Source organism: Symphalangus syndactylus, chromosome 6 (genome assembly GCF_028878055.3).
Source record: "Symphalangus syndactylus isolate Jambi chromosome 6, NHGRI_mSymSyn1-v2.1_pri, whole genome shotgun sequence".
In the NCBI taxonomy this organism is placed as follows: Eukaryota; Metazoa; Chordata; class Mammalia; order Primates; family Hylobatidae; genus Symphalangus; species Symphalangus syndactylus.
The window spans coordinates 102470633-102489137 of NC_072428.2; the positions used below are offsets into that span (position 1 = coordinate 102470633).

General features: G+C 37.4%; 1 protein-coding gene across 1 annotated transcript in view; it reads left to right on the forward strand.

The window, feature by feature from the left end:
• The window catches only part of ZNF277 (zinc finger protein 277), a 139182-nt gene that overhangs the window by 86958 nt on the left and 33719 nt on the right, over positions 1-18505 (forward strand). Inside the window, exons 3-4 of the mRNA XM_055283726.2 lie at positions 4453-4541; positions 4814-4896. Of these exons, the coding sequence (XP_055139701.1) occupies positions 4453-4541; positions 4814-4896 (172 nt within the window). The remainder of the gene's footprint in view (positions 1-4452; positions 4542-4813; positions 4897-18505) is intronic.

An 18505-nucleotide genomic window follows, 5' to 3' on the forward strand; every position in this document is an offset into this window, starting at 1 on the left:
ATGCCTGTACCATCCGAAAGGAAATGTATATATTGATACCTCTTAATTATAAGCTTAAAAACCACTATTATGTGTGTAATGACTAGGATGTTTCTTTACTCAAATTTAGACATAGGTCAAATGTATGTTGTTGTTGATGTCTATAGTATACCACAGTAAGATATGATGCCTAACTTTATGTGTTTAAGTTGTATAGTGGTTTATGGTTATATTTTGCTTTGTAACAGATGATTTTTTTTTCTTTGACGTTGTTGTCACCTAAGATTTGGTTAGGAGGAGAACACTCAAATGACAACTTTGTTCCTCTTGGACCAACCTATTACCTGCTTTATCCCATGGGAAACACTTCCTATTTGAGGAGGGCAACTGAGGTTCTGCCAGACAGAATCTCCCCATGATTCTAAGTTAATTGATGTCAGTAATTTCTTCCCTTGTGCATATCACCTTGAAGTAAACTCTGATGGAAAATAAGTATGTCATGTGATTCTTCTCTTCAGACATCAAAGAGACAGTACTCAAACATAGAAGTTTTTGGAAACTGAGACCCACTGACTATTGGAATCAGGCTCCTGTTACCTCTGTAGTGGAACTTCTCTGCACCCTTTCCTTGCCTAGTTAAGCAGTTCCAAAACAGCCCCAAACAGTTGGTATCAATTTTCAGCCCTTAGGTAGCAACTTAGGAGCAGTTCAGACTGAGGGCTACTGTTAAGTAGTATGCCTTTCGGAAAGGGAAAACATTCTCTTTCTCTTCAGACTTCATTTCTGTACTTCTGGTTCTGCCTTGTCAAAAAGCATTCTATGTGACCTCATTGGTCTCTGAGGGGAAAAAAATGCTTTAAGTCTCTATTACAACTTTAATTGTAGGGGCTCTTTCCTGTCCCTGTCTTCCCTTTTCTGCATTTCTTGTACCGATTCGTCCCCACATGACACTAGAGGAACTGTGTTGTAGAAGATTGAGTTTGAGGCCGGGCACGGTGGCTCACGCTTGTAATCCCAGCACTTTGGGAGGCCGAGGCGGGCGGATCACGAGGTCAGGAGATCGAGACCACGGTGAAATCCCGTCTATACTAAAAATACAAAAAAAATTAGCCGGGCGTGGTGGCGGGCGCCTGTAGTCCCAGCTACTCGGAGAGGCTGAGGCAGGAGAATGGCGTGAACCCGGGAGGCGGAGCTTGCAGTGAGCCGAGATTGCGCCACTGCACTCCAGCCTGGACGACAGAGCGAGACTCCGTCTCAAAAAAAAAAAAAAAAAAGAAGAAGATTGAGTTTGGCCTTGGAGCCAGAGAGACAAAGTTCACATCTCAATTCTAACATTTTAATTGACCTTGGGCAAGTAAGGAGTCATTAAATGGTAGCTGCTAATAATTGTCATTATTGTCACTATCATCATTCTTCTCTTCTACCACTTTAGCCACCTATATGTGCCCTCTGACGCTATTAATATAACTATTTTGTCTTTTTCATCAAATGTTTGCTGAAATGTTACTGTTGTTTTTGTTGTGTGTCTCATTATTTCCCTGGAGTAAACATAAATTCTTCACTACCTTAGTCTTATTTAAATATGTTACTTTTTCTTATAGTAATAACTGTCATATATATTAAACACCCAGAATTTTGGATAGTGTGCTTTACATGCATTATTCTATTTAATTATCAAGAATTTATTTTGCACATGAATAAACTGAGTTTCAGAAAGATTAAATAACTTTAAATTCAGGTTCATACCTTTGAATTCAAAGTCCTTGCTTCCCTATTCACCATTGCCTCTGGGGTGGTAATTAATACATCAACTATGATACTTTGACCACTGTCTTAATTTAAAAAGCAAAACTGCTTCTATCATAAGATCTGTGCAGATAAGCAAGGAACAATATTGATTGTCCATTAAAAAAAAAAGTCATTGGCCAGGCACGGTGGCTCTCACCTGTAATCCCAGCACTTTGGGAGTCCAAGACGGGCAGATTGCTTGAGCTCACGAGTTCAAGACTATCCTGGGCAACATGGCAAAACTCCATCTCTACAAAAAAAATAGGAAAATTAGTTGGGCGTGGTGGTGCATGCCTATAGTCCCAGCTACTCGGGAGGCTGAGGTGGGGAGGATGTCTTGAGCGCAGGAGGCAGAGGTTGCAGAGAGCTGAGATCACTCCACTGCACTCCAGCCTGGACAATAGAGCGAGATCTTATCTCAAAAAAAAAAAGTCATTAATAATTCAAAGAGCAGTCTGTTCACGAGGATCCAAGCTCTTACCTGGTCATCTGTTCCACATGGTTTCACACAGATACTTTTCTAAGACTGTGAACATTTTCCAAAGTTAAGTAGTCTGTGTATTCAAGGAGTTATCACTGCCTTTCAGCAGGCTCTAGACCCAAAATGGAACTAACTATATAGGGCTGACCACTATTCTCCGTTTTGTCTAGAGGATACCATCCAGATAGTCCTCAATGGAGTGGCAACCAGGACTGATGATCCTCTCCTTGGTGTATTCTAGCAGTAGCCATAAGGAACCTCCAGAGGGAACTTGGTCTTCCTGTCTTTTGAAGTCAGTTATCTTAGCACCTGGTTCTGCCATGTATAAATTTGATTAATCATGAAAATAGATGTCTGTATTTCAGTTTAGAGGAATAATCCATCTTCTGTTTTAACATCTCTAATACAGGTTCTACTGTGTTCCTTCATCCCTGTCACCACTTTGTAATAGAAAATGTGCTTGGGGGAGAATAAGAAAAGGACTAGGAATGTCATTTTTATTCTCTTAAGCCTCCTCTTGTCTTCTCTTTCCCCTTTTTTCCTTTCTACCATGAGGTGGTGGGGAAAGCAACCAGTGAGGAATGGAAAGATAGAGATTAGGAGTAGCCATGTAGTAGACCGAGGAGTACAAGGTGTTGAAGCTGGCCCAGGATGGCTAAGGAAATAATGTCCCAGCCTTTTGTAGGTACTTTTTCTCTGTCTGCTGTGATGGATCCAATATGCACTTGCCTTTTTCTGAGATTTCTAATATGGAAGCCAGTGAGTTAGCCAAGGAGTAGGGTGCATCATTTATATATTTGTGGTTTAAGGCTCAATAGGAGCTTAAGATTGCCATTTTAAGATCTCCTAGAATAAAAGTTAGCACTGTTTTATAAGGAAAGAGTTCTCCCCTTACTTACCCATCAAAGTTAACAGTGTGGTTGTACAGGAGAAGAAAAACTTAAACATGAGATTCTATTTCTATACACTATTCATTGACTTTTTCTTACATATTGTATATTCATTCAGTGTATTTTTATTTGATGTCAGCTCATGTCATGTTTCTCTCTTTCTCCCAGACCTCTCTCCAGCACAGACTTCTAATACACAAATGCCCTTTCCATAGAGCACCATGGGATTGGAAAATTAATGTTAAGAAAAAAAATTAATAATAAAAAGGAGACAAAATATTGGGAATTGGGGACTACTTAGAGAACTTTACAGGAATCTTCAAATTCTCTACTTCTTTAAAACATTTACTGTGGACCTACTATATCCAAAACATTCCTAGATGTGCTACGTCAAGCCATTTAAAGTGTCCAAATTTCTACTCTTCCTATATTCTTCGTCTATTTCAATAAGTCCCATTTCTTTTTTGGTGTAAGTTACTTGTTTTATCCCTCAGTTGTGTGGCCTGTTAAATTGGGAGCTATAGAGTCAACCTTTCCTTTTCTTTTCTCTATGAAGATAACACTCTCTTCTTGGTACCATTCAATAAATGAGATTGCAGTTGCCAATATAAATCTTGTTAGATAAATGGAAAGATGAACCACTTGTTAAATCCTGTCATCTTACTCCCTCTTTCATCACATATGTAGGTCTGGGTGTTAGGCTTGGTTTTTAATTTAGCTGGTGTGTTGCTTCTAACTCTGCTCATTAGATACAAGAATTGTAAGTTAGGCTATTTTTCCAAAGTCTAAATTTGCCTCATTTCAGACTCAGTGTGGACATATGGAATTTTTCTATCTTGTTATATTGATATTGAATTTAAACTGATTTCTCATTGCATTATTCTTCTGACCTCTGTTCTTTTGACACATAAGATAACCACTTAGTTTTCTCTTTATTGCAGCATGTCATAGTCTATTTAATCATTATTGTATTTTAAAGACACATAAACTTAGATGTTATTTCAGAAAAATTCATTATCACATAAAAATAATTCATTTTAACTTTCCTATATGTCTGTTTATTGAATTTGGGGATAGTAGAGTTTAGTCGTTTTCATGCCCTTACATGGTAATTCCTTTTTATTAAATCTTTATTTGATACTTCTATAATGCTTCACTGCCTTTGTATTCACAAAAAACTGCTAGAAAAGCAGTTTTAAGTTAACATTTGATTTGTTGCTTTGGGATAATTGAATGTGCTTATAGATTCCTGTCATTCTAAAGCAAATAGTATATTGAATCTTCTCATCATTCCTTATTTTGTATTGTTCTAAGGTACATTTTATATTGGAGGAAAAGGTTCACTGAACAGCCCATCACAGATTTTTGTAGTGTGATAAGAATTAATTCCACTGCTCCATTTGGTAAGTGTGCATCCTGGCTACCATCTTTTCCCCTACAGTATAAAAATTCAAAGGAATAATCTTACTGTCTTATATTAGAATTGCTTTTACTTTCATGATAGATAAAATTAAATTGATGTGTTTATTTTGCCTAACTTGAATAAAGCTAAAACAGTTCTATGCCAAAGAGATCCTAATAGACACACACATCTGTATTTTTTAAGAAATAAGTCCTTCCTGGAAAAAAATGGTTAATATATTTTTTCTTATTTGTTTTCCTAATCTCTCAACAGAAGAACAAGAGAATTATTTTTTGTTATGTGATGTTTTACCAGAAGATAGAATTCTTAGAGAAGAGCTTCAGAAACAGAGACTGGTAAGAATTGTTTTTAAAGGGTGAATAGTGTCTGGAAAATACATATAAATACATATAAAATCATATTGGTTTTTTTTTCTTTTTTTTTTTTACTTTTTGTTATGGAAACTTTCAAACATATGTAAAAGAGGAGACAATACAAAAAGGTCTTAAAACAAAAAAAAGTATACACTTGACTGAAAATTAAAGCATTTTATGTTAAAAATGCAGAGAGAATTTTTGGCTTTGTTTTACTTCCTGGATTATCTCTAAAATAACAACAGAACTTACACATTTTAGTGTAATTTTAGCTGCCTGACACATGCTAGGGTTCAGTAGTCGTGGAAAAATGCCCTCAGCTAAAATTGAGTTGAATTGATTAACCTTTTTTTCTCCCCTTCGCTGGAATGTGCTATGCACTAGCATTTTTTTTATTTCCCTTTATGAATTAAGCATATGGTTTAATCTACAAAGTAGCCTTTCTGGTTTTCAGCCTTAACCATAAGCAAGCTAATTTGAAAATCTCAGCATCTTTAGCCTTTAAAAAAGATAACAGCACATACAAGCATGAAAATTTTTTATTTTATTTTTTTATTTTTATTTTATTTATTTATTTATTTATTTTTTGAGATGGAGTCTCGCTTTGTTGCCCAGGCTGGAGTGCAGTGGCGCAATCTCGGCTCACTGCAACCTCCACCTCCTGGACTCACGCCATTCTCCTGCCTCAGCCTCACGAGTAGCTGGGACTACAGGAACCTGCCACCACACCCGGCTAATTTTTTGTATTTTTAGTAGAGATGGGGTTTCACCGTATTAGCAAGGATGGTCTCGATCTCCTGACCTCGTGATCTGCCCGCCTCAGCCTCCCAAAGTGCTGGGATTACAGGCGTGAGCCCGGCTGAAAATTTTTATTTTCATAAGTTAATCAGAAAGTAATTTTTTAAATTGTTAATTTTGTTTAAAAGTACATGGGTTCCCATTATTTGTGATTTAATCTCAACTATTACTTGAAGTTGACTTGCTGTTCCTTTAGTGATTTCTTATGTCTTTCTTGTATCTTTGGACTTAGCTAAATATGTTATAAGAGAGAGAAATGATTTAAATATTTGTGCTATATCCTCAAGAGATCTAGGAGAAAAATAAACACTATTTACCATAGTCATATAATTTAAAGTCCCTGGAAGCACATTTTATTTTGTAGACATCCCAAATGATTATTTCTTCCAGTAGAGGAAGGTGATACCCTTGGATGTTGATTTATATGTAAGAAAAGTTACGCTTTTCCTGTACAACAACTGCAGTAAAGAAATAGGACTTCCTGAGTTTCTCTTCTCTCCTTATAGCAGTGTCTTATGAAATCTGCAAAACAAGGCTAAATTTACTATCATGTCTTATGAATGTTATTTGCGTGCGCTTATTCATAATTTCCAATTTACATGAATTTTCTCACTGTTGCTAACAGTGGCCTTAAGAATGATCAAAAGATGTCATGATCCTAGTAGTCCTAAGGATTTATTTATAAGAACTCAAACCCTACTACTTCAGCCATTCTTGTTCTTTAGCATGCAGAATCTGTACGATGTGTCTGCAGATGGACTCAGGTCTCTAAAAATACCTACATATACTGCATTTAAGTTACCTTTTTTACTTTACAGTTTGATAGTGATACATTTAATGGAAGTGAGCATTATGCCAGCTTACAGAAACAAAATGAGAATGAAAAGGCAGTTAATCCATACATGCTCGTTGAATTTCTGCTTAAGTAGATGCCTATACAAAGAAGTACAAGAGTACAAGGCATAGTCCATATCATACAACAGTGTACAGTCTACTTAGAGAAGAAAGATAAATATGTATTCTTATCTTGGTGATAGAGATAATGATAAAATATCTTGCAGGGCTTATGAAGATTAAGTGACATGTAATACACTTAAAACACTACCTGGCACATAGAAGGCACTTAATAAATATTAGCCAATAAAAGTAACAGTAATAATGCTGTGTCTTAACAATGAGAAGGATTTGGATAGTTAAGAGAGTTGTAGAGAAGGGAAGAAAGATACATATGCATCTAAATGTTCAAGGTGTGTTCAGGAAAATTGAGTAAAAGTCTACTCTGGCTTAGGTAGAAAAATTTTTATGGGGAGGAGTATGAGATAAATTTGAAGAGGTAAAATGGAGCTAAATTGTGGAAATCCTTCAGTGCCAGAAACTTGACTTTGTAGTAATAAAGACCCATTAATGTGCCCTCATTGCCCATCAGTGACATGAAGAAAAGAGTAAATGTAGCTGTGTATAAATCCATTTCAAGCTGTCAAATCCTGAGAAAGACTAGACCAACTTGGGGATTGGAAGTAAGCTAACAATGACTGATGACCATCCATAAGCCATGCCTTGTATTTGGTTCTTGCTTCATAGCACCCTGTGAGGTGGCTATTAAATGCCGTTCTATTTATGAGTAAAATGTGGCCTAGGAAGCTTAATTTGCCCAGGAACACATAGTGAATGAGGTGCAGAGCTAGAGTTTCAAACCAAATGTTCCAGGTACATGCCTTTTAAGCCTTGCCATGCCAGCGTAGTAATTATGTGGCCTCTCATGTGTCTGGTACTATTATTCTAGGCTCTGGGAATCTCTCTGTCCTGGGTGCTCATCGTCTGCCAAGTCTGTGTAGGGAGGGGATTCAGGCTTGGATTGAAGTTGAGGGAAAGCAGAGGCAGTTTACAATAGCCCGCCACTGGAATTCTGATTAGAGGATCAACAAAAAGTTAAAAAAGACTTGCCAAACAGCAGAAAGACAGGCTGAATTTGCCATCAGCCAGTTCATCACAATTTTATGCTACATAGTGTGGAAGCATGAGGTTAGTGTGGGTGATTCTTCTGTGGGCGTTAGCAATGATTATAGGATCTATCTCTTCTATATAGAAAGAACTTTACAAATCAGTAAGAAGCATGTCCAGAAAGAAGTCTAAACCATTAAAAGAAACAAAAGTAACAGTATACTTTTTCTTCTTCTGTCAAGTTAACAGGATTTGAAAATAATAGTACTAAATGGTGGCAAGAATGTTAAGAGACAAGTACTTTTTCAGCTGCTTTTAAGAATGTAAACTGGCATACCATTTCTGAGAGGCACTTTCTCATCATGCATTGGAACTCTTGAAGATGTTTATGCCCTTGGCCCATAGTGTGCAGGAACTCATCCTAGGAAGATTTTACAGCCAGAGGGTTTTGAAGTCACTCACTCTACCACAGCTTGGTGGTTTTTTCCTTATGTTGCTACTAATTATACTTTATCAAACAATTTTTTATTAATCAGAATTCCATTCTAGTTTCTAAAACATGTAATTTAAACCAATCAAACTGCTTTATGATAATGGATGTATAATGTAGTCAGTGTTTGAGTGACCCCAGCTCAATATTTCAACTCAAAGACCTTGAATTGAGGATCTTGAGGATCTCAACTTGAGGATCTCAACTCACGTCCACGAGGAAGAACCCTCAAACTAGAGTATTAGTAGGGCATTTGCTGACTTGATTTGCATTAACGATGATTTGCATATGTATTATTCTTCAATATTTATTCTTTCATGTGGAACTCTAGGTAAAGCATATAGTTTAAGTACCTTTGTATGGTTTGCTGTTAGTTCAAAATGACTTTGTAACTTAAGGGCAGAAACTGGGTCTTATATTTAAACATCCTTCCTAGTCCTCCCTGTACTCCTAAGTTCATATTGTTATTTTTCCCCAAACCTCATTTTAAACAAACAGACAAAACTCTGTTTTCTGTGTGAGTGGCTGGAGGTATATAGAGTTTAAATGATTCACTGAAAGTTACAGTAACAGATTTTATGCTAGAATCATATTTCTTTTTCCACTTTCTTTGAGATTTCGCTGGTTTCTTGACATTTGCAAGATTTGTATGTGTTCCCAGTTTTCTTTTTGAAGAGCTTGATTCCTACTTGACACTTCTTTGAATATTTTCATCCATATTCTGAAGGAAACTACAGAATTAGGAAGATTCTCGAGGATTTCAATAGCTTGAACACCTTCTTCCCTTTAGCTTCCTTTAAAAATTCTCACTTGATCTTGGTGCATCATTTTCTTATTTCTCATCAATCTAGCTTAGTCTTGTCCAGTGGTTCTCTTCCCTCTTTTCTCTTAAATATATATTTGTATGTTTCTCAAGATCTTATCCCCCATTCAGGACATGCACATCCGTGTAACTACCACTATTATGCCTATGGCTTAAATGTTAGTGCTGGTGCAGAGTCGGCAGTCAGAGTAAATATTCATTAATTGAGTTCATCCATAGCTTTCATCCTGGTTCACTTCTGAGCCCCAAATCTGTATTTCCTCATGTGAAACTTTTCCATTTGGATTTCTAGTCAGCACTTTAGTATGCCTAAAAACAGAACTTATTTTTTTCCTCCCCCAAAACTTGCTATTTGCCTGTTCTCCTTTTATTACATAATGGCACCACCATTCTCCTGGTCACTCAGTTTGGAAATCTCTAGAAGCATATTTAATTGATTCTTTTTTTTCTCACCCCTATATCTAAGTCATTTGTCAAATCCTACCGGGTCCAGCTGAGTCCCAAGTCCCACATCCATACTCATACTTAGCTTGTCTATAGACTCACCTCTTCGGGCAATTGACACTGCCTCCAGAATTTTAATATTAATAAATACTTATTAAAATCAATGTTACTATTAATTGATTAATAGTAATTGATTATTTGTTAATATTAATAAATAACATAAATCACTTTATTCTTTTTCTTTCTGACAAGATCTCCCTCTGTCGCCCAGGCTGGAGTACAGTGGCTCACTGCAACCTCTGTTACCTGGGGTCAAGTGATCCTTTTGTAGCGATAGGGTCTCACTATATTGCCCAGGCTGGTCTCGAACTCCTGGGCTCAAGGGATCCTCCTGCCTCAGCCTCCTAGAAGCTGGAATTACAAGAGCAAGCCATTGCGCCTGGCCCTATTCTCTGCTTCAAAAACCTGCACTGTTCTTTATTGTCTTCATGTTCTTAAGGTTTTCTAGGCTCAAACTGTGTTTCCAGTGTCTTTTCCCTAAATTGCCCAGCATCCAATTAATTCGTTTATTCAACAAATATTTATCTTGTACCAGATATTTTCTAAATACTACTGATATAGCAGTGGATAAAACAGGCAATGGTCCCTGCCCTTGTGAAGTTTACACTGTAGTGTAAACATTACTTTTCTCACATTTATCAAGTATGTTAGGTACTTTCAGGATTCTGCTTCATGAACTAGGAATGGCAACCCCCACCTGTATAGATACATATCCCTCAAGGCATTGCTCAACTGCCACATTTTCCAAAAGTTTCCCATATGCCACCTGTCAAAATTAATAACCTCTTCTAAGTTCTATTGACACACTATTTTATTTGGCTTTTCAATTATAGGTAGTTATTTTAAAATCTGCCTTACTAAGATGCCTCTTAGCAGTTCAGACTGTTGTATTAACTTTTGTATCTTCTCTGAGGCTTGCTCTTAAGTATGAACTGAAATTTCATCCTGAATTATTGGCTTGTATTTCTATAAAGCCGTATAGTCAAATATTCCTGATTAACAAGGATACAATGTAGCTAAGGCAGACATCTATAATCACTGCATTACACTTTGCACTTCAACATAAAAAAATCCCCAGTTTTTCCTTTGTCTACAGGAGAAAATGTGTGGTATTCGTAAGCTCTCAGTAGCAAGACGTAACTTAACTAAATTGGGAAAGAGGGAAAGGTAACTGTATGAAGGTATTTTTTTTAATCACTATTTCAAATGTCAGCTTGAGATATCATTCATGACAACTACAAATATTTTATGAAAGTTTTAACGTATATAACAAATTTATCTTCAGGAGAGAAACAGTTTTTTCTGTTTTTAATTCTACTTCATGTCTCTTACCTCTCCCCACAATAAAGCCACAACAAAATGAAATTGCCTATCTCCCACTGAGAAGATTGTTCTTCCTCATGCCACTTTTTAAAATATAGTTTTAGAGACTTTTGGTAAAGGATCAAATTACTGTATGCCAACAAACTAAAAGTAAAAAAATCAATTTATATTTATACCTTTCTTGCATAATTCCTGTCTTTCAGGCACAATACATACAAGTTCTAATACTGCATCAGAATAAAATTTTCTTAAATATAAGATGATATTTCCCATTGAATGTAACATTGTTATTAACAGTGCAACAGAGATCAATTTAGCTGCAGTGACCATTGAGTAAGTTTAACCTTCAGATTGATGACTGCTTTCTTTGGGAAACAAATGGTAATCACAATCTAAAACAATATTATTCTGAGTCCTAAGGCTCACCACTTTGAGCATCTTCAACAAGGACTTAAAATTTACAGGACATTTTGTATATATACTTGTTGAGTGAGGTCAGGCAGGAAATCTTACCCCTGTTTAACAGGAAATGCAAGGTCAAGGACAGTAAGAAACATGCATAAACCATGGTTATATACTGTGTTAAATAGAAAGGGAAGCAATTCAAACTCCTAAATTTCCAACCCCAATCACCATTCTCTTTCTAATTGCACCAGGATACCTTATCACATTTGATCTTTCTTTCTGAGCAAATGTGACTTTTTTTGTTTTTTTTTGAGACAGAGTATCACTCTGTCACCCAGGCTGGAGTGCAGTGGCACAATCTTGGCTCACTGCAACCCCACCTCCCAGATTCAAGCAATTCTCATGCCTCAGCCTCCCGAGGAGTAGCTGGGATCACAGGTGCGTGCCACCACACCCAGCTAATTTTTATATTTTTAGCAGAGACAGGGTTTAACCATGTTGGCCAGGCTGATCTCAAACTCCTGACCTCAAGTGATCCACCTGCCTTGGCCTCCCAAAGTGCTGGAATTACAGGTGTGAGCCACTGTGTCCAGCTAAATGTGACATTTTGTAAATTGACATTTGTTAGAATTAATGAAAATGGCTGAACAGGACATAAATATATATGTAAATAAATAATAATATTCTGTTTTCATTTTAAATACTTTTTTAAAGAAAATCTGATTTCCTATTATCTTAGTTCAGTAGTAGATAGGAATTTCTTATTCCCTTGGGCCTAAGCTTCTTATATGTTCTTTTAAAACTATACCTGACCTTGAGTTTTTACAGGAAAATACTTACTCAGGCTGGTAATACTATACCGAGTCATGCTATGCTGATAGTTTTCTTTTTCCTTTTTCTTCCAAAAGATGGGTATTTTTCAATCTCCCATGGCCACCTATTGAATTTTTTAAAGTCCTTCTCTTCCTACCTAAGCTAAATTCTCTTATACCTTTAATACAAATAGGAATTTGGCTTTTCTAGTTTCTTGTGTGTTAACTCTTGCATTTACATTTTATTTTGTACATCTACCTTTTTTCATTGTGATGATATATTCCATGTAAATGATTAAATTCATCTCTTTTTTTTATCTTCTAGTTTATTTTTTTAGATGTTCTGTCCTGTGTTGAAGACACTCTTCAAAAGCTATCTCAGTGAGACTCAAAGTAGAAGAAAAATACTGTATTTCTATCCTGTATAGCAAGCAGATGGCTGTTGCCTTTATCATTGCAGTTTCAGAAACGGTGGGAGGTACTGATATCTTTCAAGAAGGTGAAATATTAGTCAGATCAACTCTCATGGATTTGGGGGTGTATATCATCATCCAGTTAAGAAATTTATCTCTGTCTTTTATGTTTCACTGTCTTATTTTAGTCATTGACATGGATAGCTTTTCCTTGTTTATTTAAGATTCTAATGTCACAAGGTTAACTTTCTATCATCTCTCATAAAATGCTGAGAAAGGTGGATTTTATTGATTGTTTTTAAAGAAACTGTATTTTGCCATTAATAGTTTTTGTTTTAGTACAGTTATCCCTGCCTTCTACATGCAGAGGTGTGTGTTTAAGTATATTAAGTATTATTTAATATATTATTTGAGTATATTGCTAACATAAATTCAAATGCTCTAGTGATCAGACTCTGGCAAACAGATCAGTCATTCCCAATACTGTTCAGTGACCCTTTTGACACTTAAAAGAGAATTTTGGGGGTGGGAAAAAGTAGCTTTTTATTTGACCCCTGCTGTGAGTGCTTCCAAAATATTTCACTCAGTTGTAGGTAGATTCCATTCTGAAAGTTGGTGAAGCTATACATCATTATCTGTACAAATAATTTATTCATGTTTCCATTTTACTTTATTAACCAAACTTGTCTTTTAATCCTTAAGTTAGTGGAAATTTACTGAACTTTTTATACTTTTAATTTCCTCATATTGAATGTTACATCAGATAGAATAAAGGATGTGACAGAAAAAGATAATTTCACCTTAAAACTGAGTGGGATTAAAATGAAAATATCATCTTACTGTCACAAAAGATAAGAAATGGCAAACAGAACAAGAGGAGTTGGTGTTATGTCTTTAGCCAGCCTCAGTTTGAAACAATTTGAAAACTCTTTCAGTAACTTAGACAGTGTTCACTTATTCACATCATGTAACTAGTAATTAAAATTATCCAAGGCCGGGTGCGGTGGCTCACGCCTGTAATCCCAGCACTTTGGGAGGCCGAGGCGGGTGGATCATTTGATGTCAGGAGTTCGAGACCAGCCTGGCCAAGATGGTGAAACCCCGTCTCTACTAAAAATAAAAAATTAGCCGGGTGCGGTGGTAGGCGCCTGTAGCCCCAGCTACTCGGGAGGCTGAGGCAGGAGAATCGCTTGAACCTGGGAGGCGGAGGTTGCAGTGAGCAGAGATTGTGCCAATGCACTCTAGCCTAGGCGACAGAGTGAGACTCCATCTCAAAAAGAAAAAAAATAAAAATAAAAAATAAATAAAAAATAAAATAAAAATAAAATTATCCAATACTTTCAAATTTATTTAGAATAAAAATTCAGACTTTTTACCAAGATCTCAAAGGATCTGTCACATGCCTCTCTGAGCCACTCTCCCACGTCTCTCTCACCCACTTTCTCCTGTGCTCACTGTACTCCAGCTACACTGGCTATGTCTGTGTTCCTCAAACACACCAAGCTGTTTCCAGCTGTAAGGCCTTCACATTTGCTGTTTGCTCTGCTTGGAATGCTCTTCTCTAGAATCTCATGAGCTGGCTGCGGTGGCTCATGCCTGTAATCCCAGCACTTTGGGAGGCCAAGGCGAGAGAATCGCTTGAACTCAGGAGACCAGCCTGGGTAACAAAGCAAGACTCCATTCCTTAAAAATAATAATAAGAAGAAGAAGCTCATGGCTTTTTTGAATGGAAAGAGAAGAGTTTTTGGAGAAGATGAGCCTCTGGAATGGTACTACGGGCAAATGACTGCTTTGGAAGTGCTTTGGGAAGCTAAAGACATGTAGAGTAATTCATATAGCTGAAATGATTTAGGAAAAATTGCCTTCTGTGGAGGATTAACTTTAGCTATCAGCTACAGTGTTTTGGAAAGTAGATACTCAAAAGTTATACTGATTGTTTAATTTGTTGGAAATTCCTTTCTCGGGGGTAGGAAAGATTTAAACCTATTCTGAATTTGAGGTTATGACCAAATAGAAGTCATAGACTACAGTGCCCAGTGTAATACTAAACTTTTAATGAGCCTTTAGGAAGTTTTTACTGAATAAAATTTGCTTTAACTGATTGAAGTATCCAAGTCAACTGTTTTCACCAAAAAACCTTCTTTCCTTTATATTTTAAATGTATTTACTCTGATGGAATATAGGGACTAGATAGCAAAGAAGCATCTCTGGTCCCTCTTTTTAATTACGGATGACTAATATACCACTCTCCATGCCTTGATGTCAGTTCCTCAAAGGAATGCTGGTCCAGTGTCTCCAGTGCTTATACTAACAGACTCTGAGTGCTCACACTCTTCAAGAGAAGAGGCTCATCAGCATTCCGTATGTATCAGGGAGCTCTGCCATTTGACCTGCAGTCTGGGTTCTGGTATTATAAATAAGTCACTTCAAAAGAAAGCTAGTACTTTGTGACACCTTTGTATCAACAGGACAGACCTTTTTCTGCATCTGATTAATGAGAATTTTAATTTTTATTACTTTCAAGTTTCCATTTTCTTGACCATGTACTATTTATTTTCTATCCTGAACTTTAATTAATGGCTGAAAACTTTAATCCTATATTCTAAACTGTTTTAGAACTGCTTGCTCTTTTTCTTTATTATTATAGTTTTTTATTTTTATTATTATACTTTAAGTTCTAGGGTACATGTGCACAACATGCAGGTTTGTTACATATGTATACATGTGCCATGTTGGTGTGCTGCACCCATTAACTCGTCATTTAGCATTAGGTATATCTCCTAATGCTGTCCCTCCCCCCTCCCCCAACCCCACAACAGTCCCCGGAGTGTTATGTTCCTCTTCCTGTGTCCATGTGTAGAACTGCTTGCTCTTTAAGGTTTTCTCTCCTCTGAGATTTCAGAATGTTCTTTTTTTTTTTTTTTTTTGAGATGGAGTCTTGCTCTGTCACCTAGGCTGGAGTGCAATGGCGCGATTTCGGCTCCCTGCAGCCTCCACCTTCTGAATTCAAGTGATTCTCCTGCCTCAGCCTCCTGAGTAGCTGGGGTTACAGGCATGCACCACCATGCCCAGCTGATTTTTATATTTTTAGTATAGACGGGGTTTCACCATGTTGGCCAGGCTGGTCTTGAACTCCTGACCTCAGGTGATCCACCCGCCTCGGCCTCCCAAAGTGTTGGGATTATAGGCGTGAGCCACCGCCCCCAGTCGATGTTCATGTTTTTATCCCTTTTCTAGAGAGGCTCTTTTATAATCCCAGCATGTAAGCAAAAAGGGAATGCACTTTAGATCTTTACTGGTCCCTAAACATATTGGGGGAGCACAATGACCAAGAGGTGGTACTGTAGGTCTCCTCATCTACCTTCTTTTCCAGCCACCTTTCTATCAGGTTGTTTCCAGACCTGACCTATCCTGTCTTTTGAAAGAAAAGGTCTTCATTTTCATAACTTTTAATTATTTTAAATATTTAATTTTTTAATATTTAAATCTTTTAACACCAAATACATGCCTATAACTTTATTTTGAATGTTCTAAGGAAAGTGCATTGCAGAACTTGCTTGACAAACTGCAGGTTAGGTTCTCTCAGGCCTGTCCTTACATCCAGCTCCTATACCCCAGAACACTAATACACACTCAGATACCATTGAGAAGAAAAACTCAGGAACAATTATATTATTTCTCAACATTTTTTACCCCATCCCGAGCAGTAGCCAACATCTACTTTGCAGTGTAGGATTTGGGTCCTTCTCCCAGCAGCTTATAGTCTTTGTTTTGTGTGCTAAAGAATGGTCCCCAGAAGCAAGCTGGGGTTCGTGCCTGTTCACCATTAAAGGGCTTTTGTTCACGTCTCTTTGCCCTATTCCTAGTCTTTCTCCTGAGAACTTGGAGGAAGTCCATGGCGGGAGTTGGACCCCTTGTGTCTAGGACTTTCACGGATTTTGCCTTTAAGAATTATTTAAAATACAAACTTTTGTCTTCCTACTTGCCTTTTCCTCCCATGCTCTGTGTTCGTGTCTGACCGCCTTTTAGAATTCAGTTTGTCTAGTTGGCTTGTGAGTTCAGCTCTTTGGACTCAAAATAAGTTATGAATTTATTTCTTTTGTTTGTTTTTGAGACCGTCTCACTGTCGCCAGGCTGGAGTGCGGTGGTGTGATCTCGGCTCACTGCAGCCTCCGCCTCCTGGTTTCAAGGGATTCTGCCTCCTCAGCCTACCGACTATCTGGGATTATAGGCATGCACCACCATGCCTGGCTAATTTTTTTGCATTTTAAATAGACGGGGTTTCACCATGTTGGCCAGGCTGGTCTCCAATTCTTGACCTCAAGTGATCCACCTGCCTCAACCTCCCAGTTGAATTTTTTTGATTATTCAGCTTTTTCTCATTGATAGGATGTTCTCTTGTATCTATCTCCTAAGCAGAAATTGAACTCCTCCTCCCCCTGCTTGATTTTAGTTAGTATCTTAGTGGTTAAGTGCTACTTTTGGCTAAGGTAGATGCTTTTTTTTTTCCTTTTATAGAGTTCTAAAAGATAAATGCATACATACATATGTATTTAGTATGTATACATATGTCCAAATACATATATATGTATTTGTCTACTAAATGAGGTATAGCTTCAAGAGACTATTGACCCTGTCAACTAGTTGTCATAAATTCTAAAACCTGTTACTATGGCTTGGTGTTTAATCTTGCTGTTGACTTACCTATCAATTATTTTATCAATAAATTGCTATATTTGGTTATCTTCATATCCATTTTGCCAGAAGTTTGTCTTTGGAGTGTATGCGAGCAAATTATGTCACTCACTGCCAGATGTTCTTTGGATAGTTTTCTGATACCCACCCAATAAGGGCTAGGCGTCTGCTAACACTTTACTTAAAATTTAGTATGTTAAAAATTGTGACCATGGCTGGGTGTGGTGGCTCACTCCTGTAATCCCAGCACTTTGGGAGGCGAGGCGGGCGGATCACTTGAGGCCAGGAGTTCAAGACCAGCCTGACCAACATAGCAAAACCCCTTCTCTACTAAAAAAATTTAAAAATTAGCCAGGCGTCATGGCACATGCCTGTAATCGTAGATACTTGGGAGGCTGAAGCACAAGAACCACTTGAGCCCAGGAGGTGGAGGTTGCAGTGAGTCGAGATTACACCACTGTACTCTAGCCTGGACAACAGAGCAAGATTGTGTCTTTAAAAAAAAAATTGAAAAAATTATGATCATGATATATATGAGGTACAACTTTGGAGGCCAATAGTTGGTGTTAGGAGGGTGGATGAGCATTAGTGGACTCTGGTCTAGTGTGTGGCTATTCTCTTCAGTCATTTTTGAGTAACAATTAAATGACTTTTCATGCAAGTTCTAGTCTGTGCTTAGGATGTAGAAGAGGAAAGATGTTTTCCCTCACTCACTTCTAGTTTCATGGCTGAGACCTGTAAAACAAAAGACAGATTAACAAAAGAAAAGCATACAAATGTATTTGTATGTTTTACCTGACTCAAGAGCCTTCATAAGGAAATGAAGACCCAAAGAAATGGACACCTGTGCATTTTTCTGCCAAATTTGATGAAGGAGTGGATAGTTGTGGGGAAGTATGATTAGACAAGGGGGATATGATCTGGTAAAAAACTGGAGAGGACTTAGCAAAACCTATTTGTTCAGATTCTTCTGTTTATCCTTGTGTCTTCAGAGATAGGGATGCTCCTTTCCCCCAGGTATAAGAGAGGGTACCTTTTGAATGAAGGCTTTACGATCTACTTTAGGGGGAAAGGGGAAGGAGGAGGTAAAAGTGAGCTTCCTGCTTCTGCTATTCCAAGGTGCCGTATTTTGGGGTGGCATGTTCTGAACCCCATCACTGACTATGCAGTTTTTACAAGAGTCAACCCAAATGTCTCCTCCTGATGATCTCCTGAAGCCTGTGCCTCTGTATCCATGTGAGAGTCTATAAAAGCAACATTCCAGATACTGACTGGAAGAAAGACAGATTCAAGATTATAACCAACCAATACTTACAAAATCTGTGTTCAGGGACAATTGTTTGAGGAAGACTGGAGACTGATTGTTTAAGACTATATAGAAAAATTT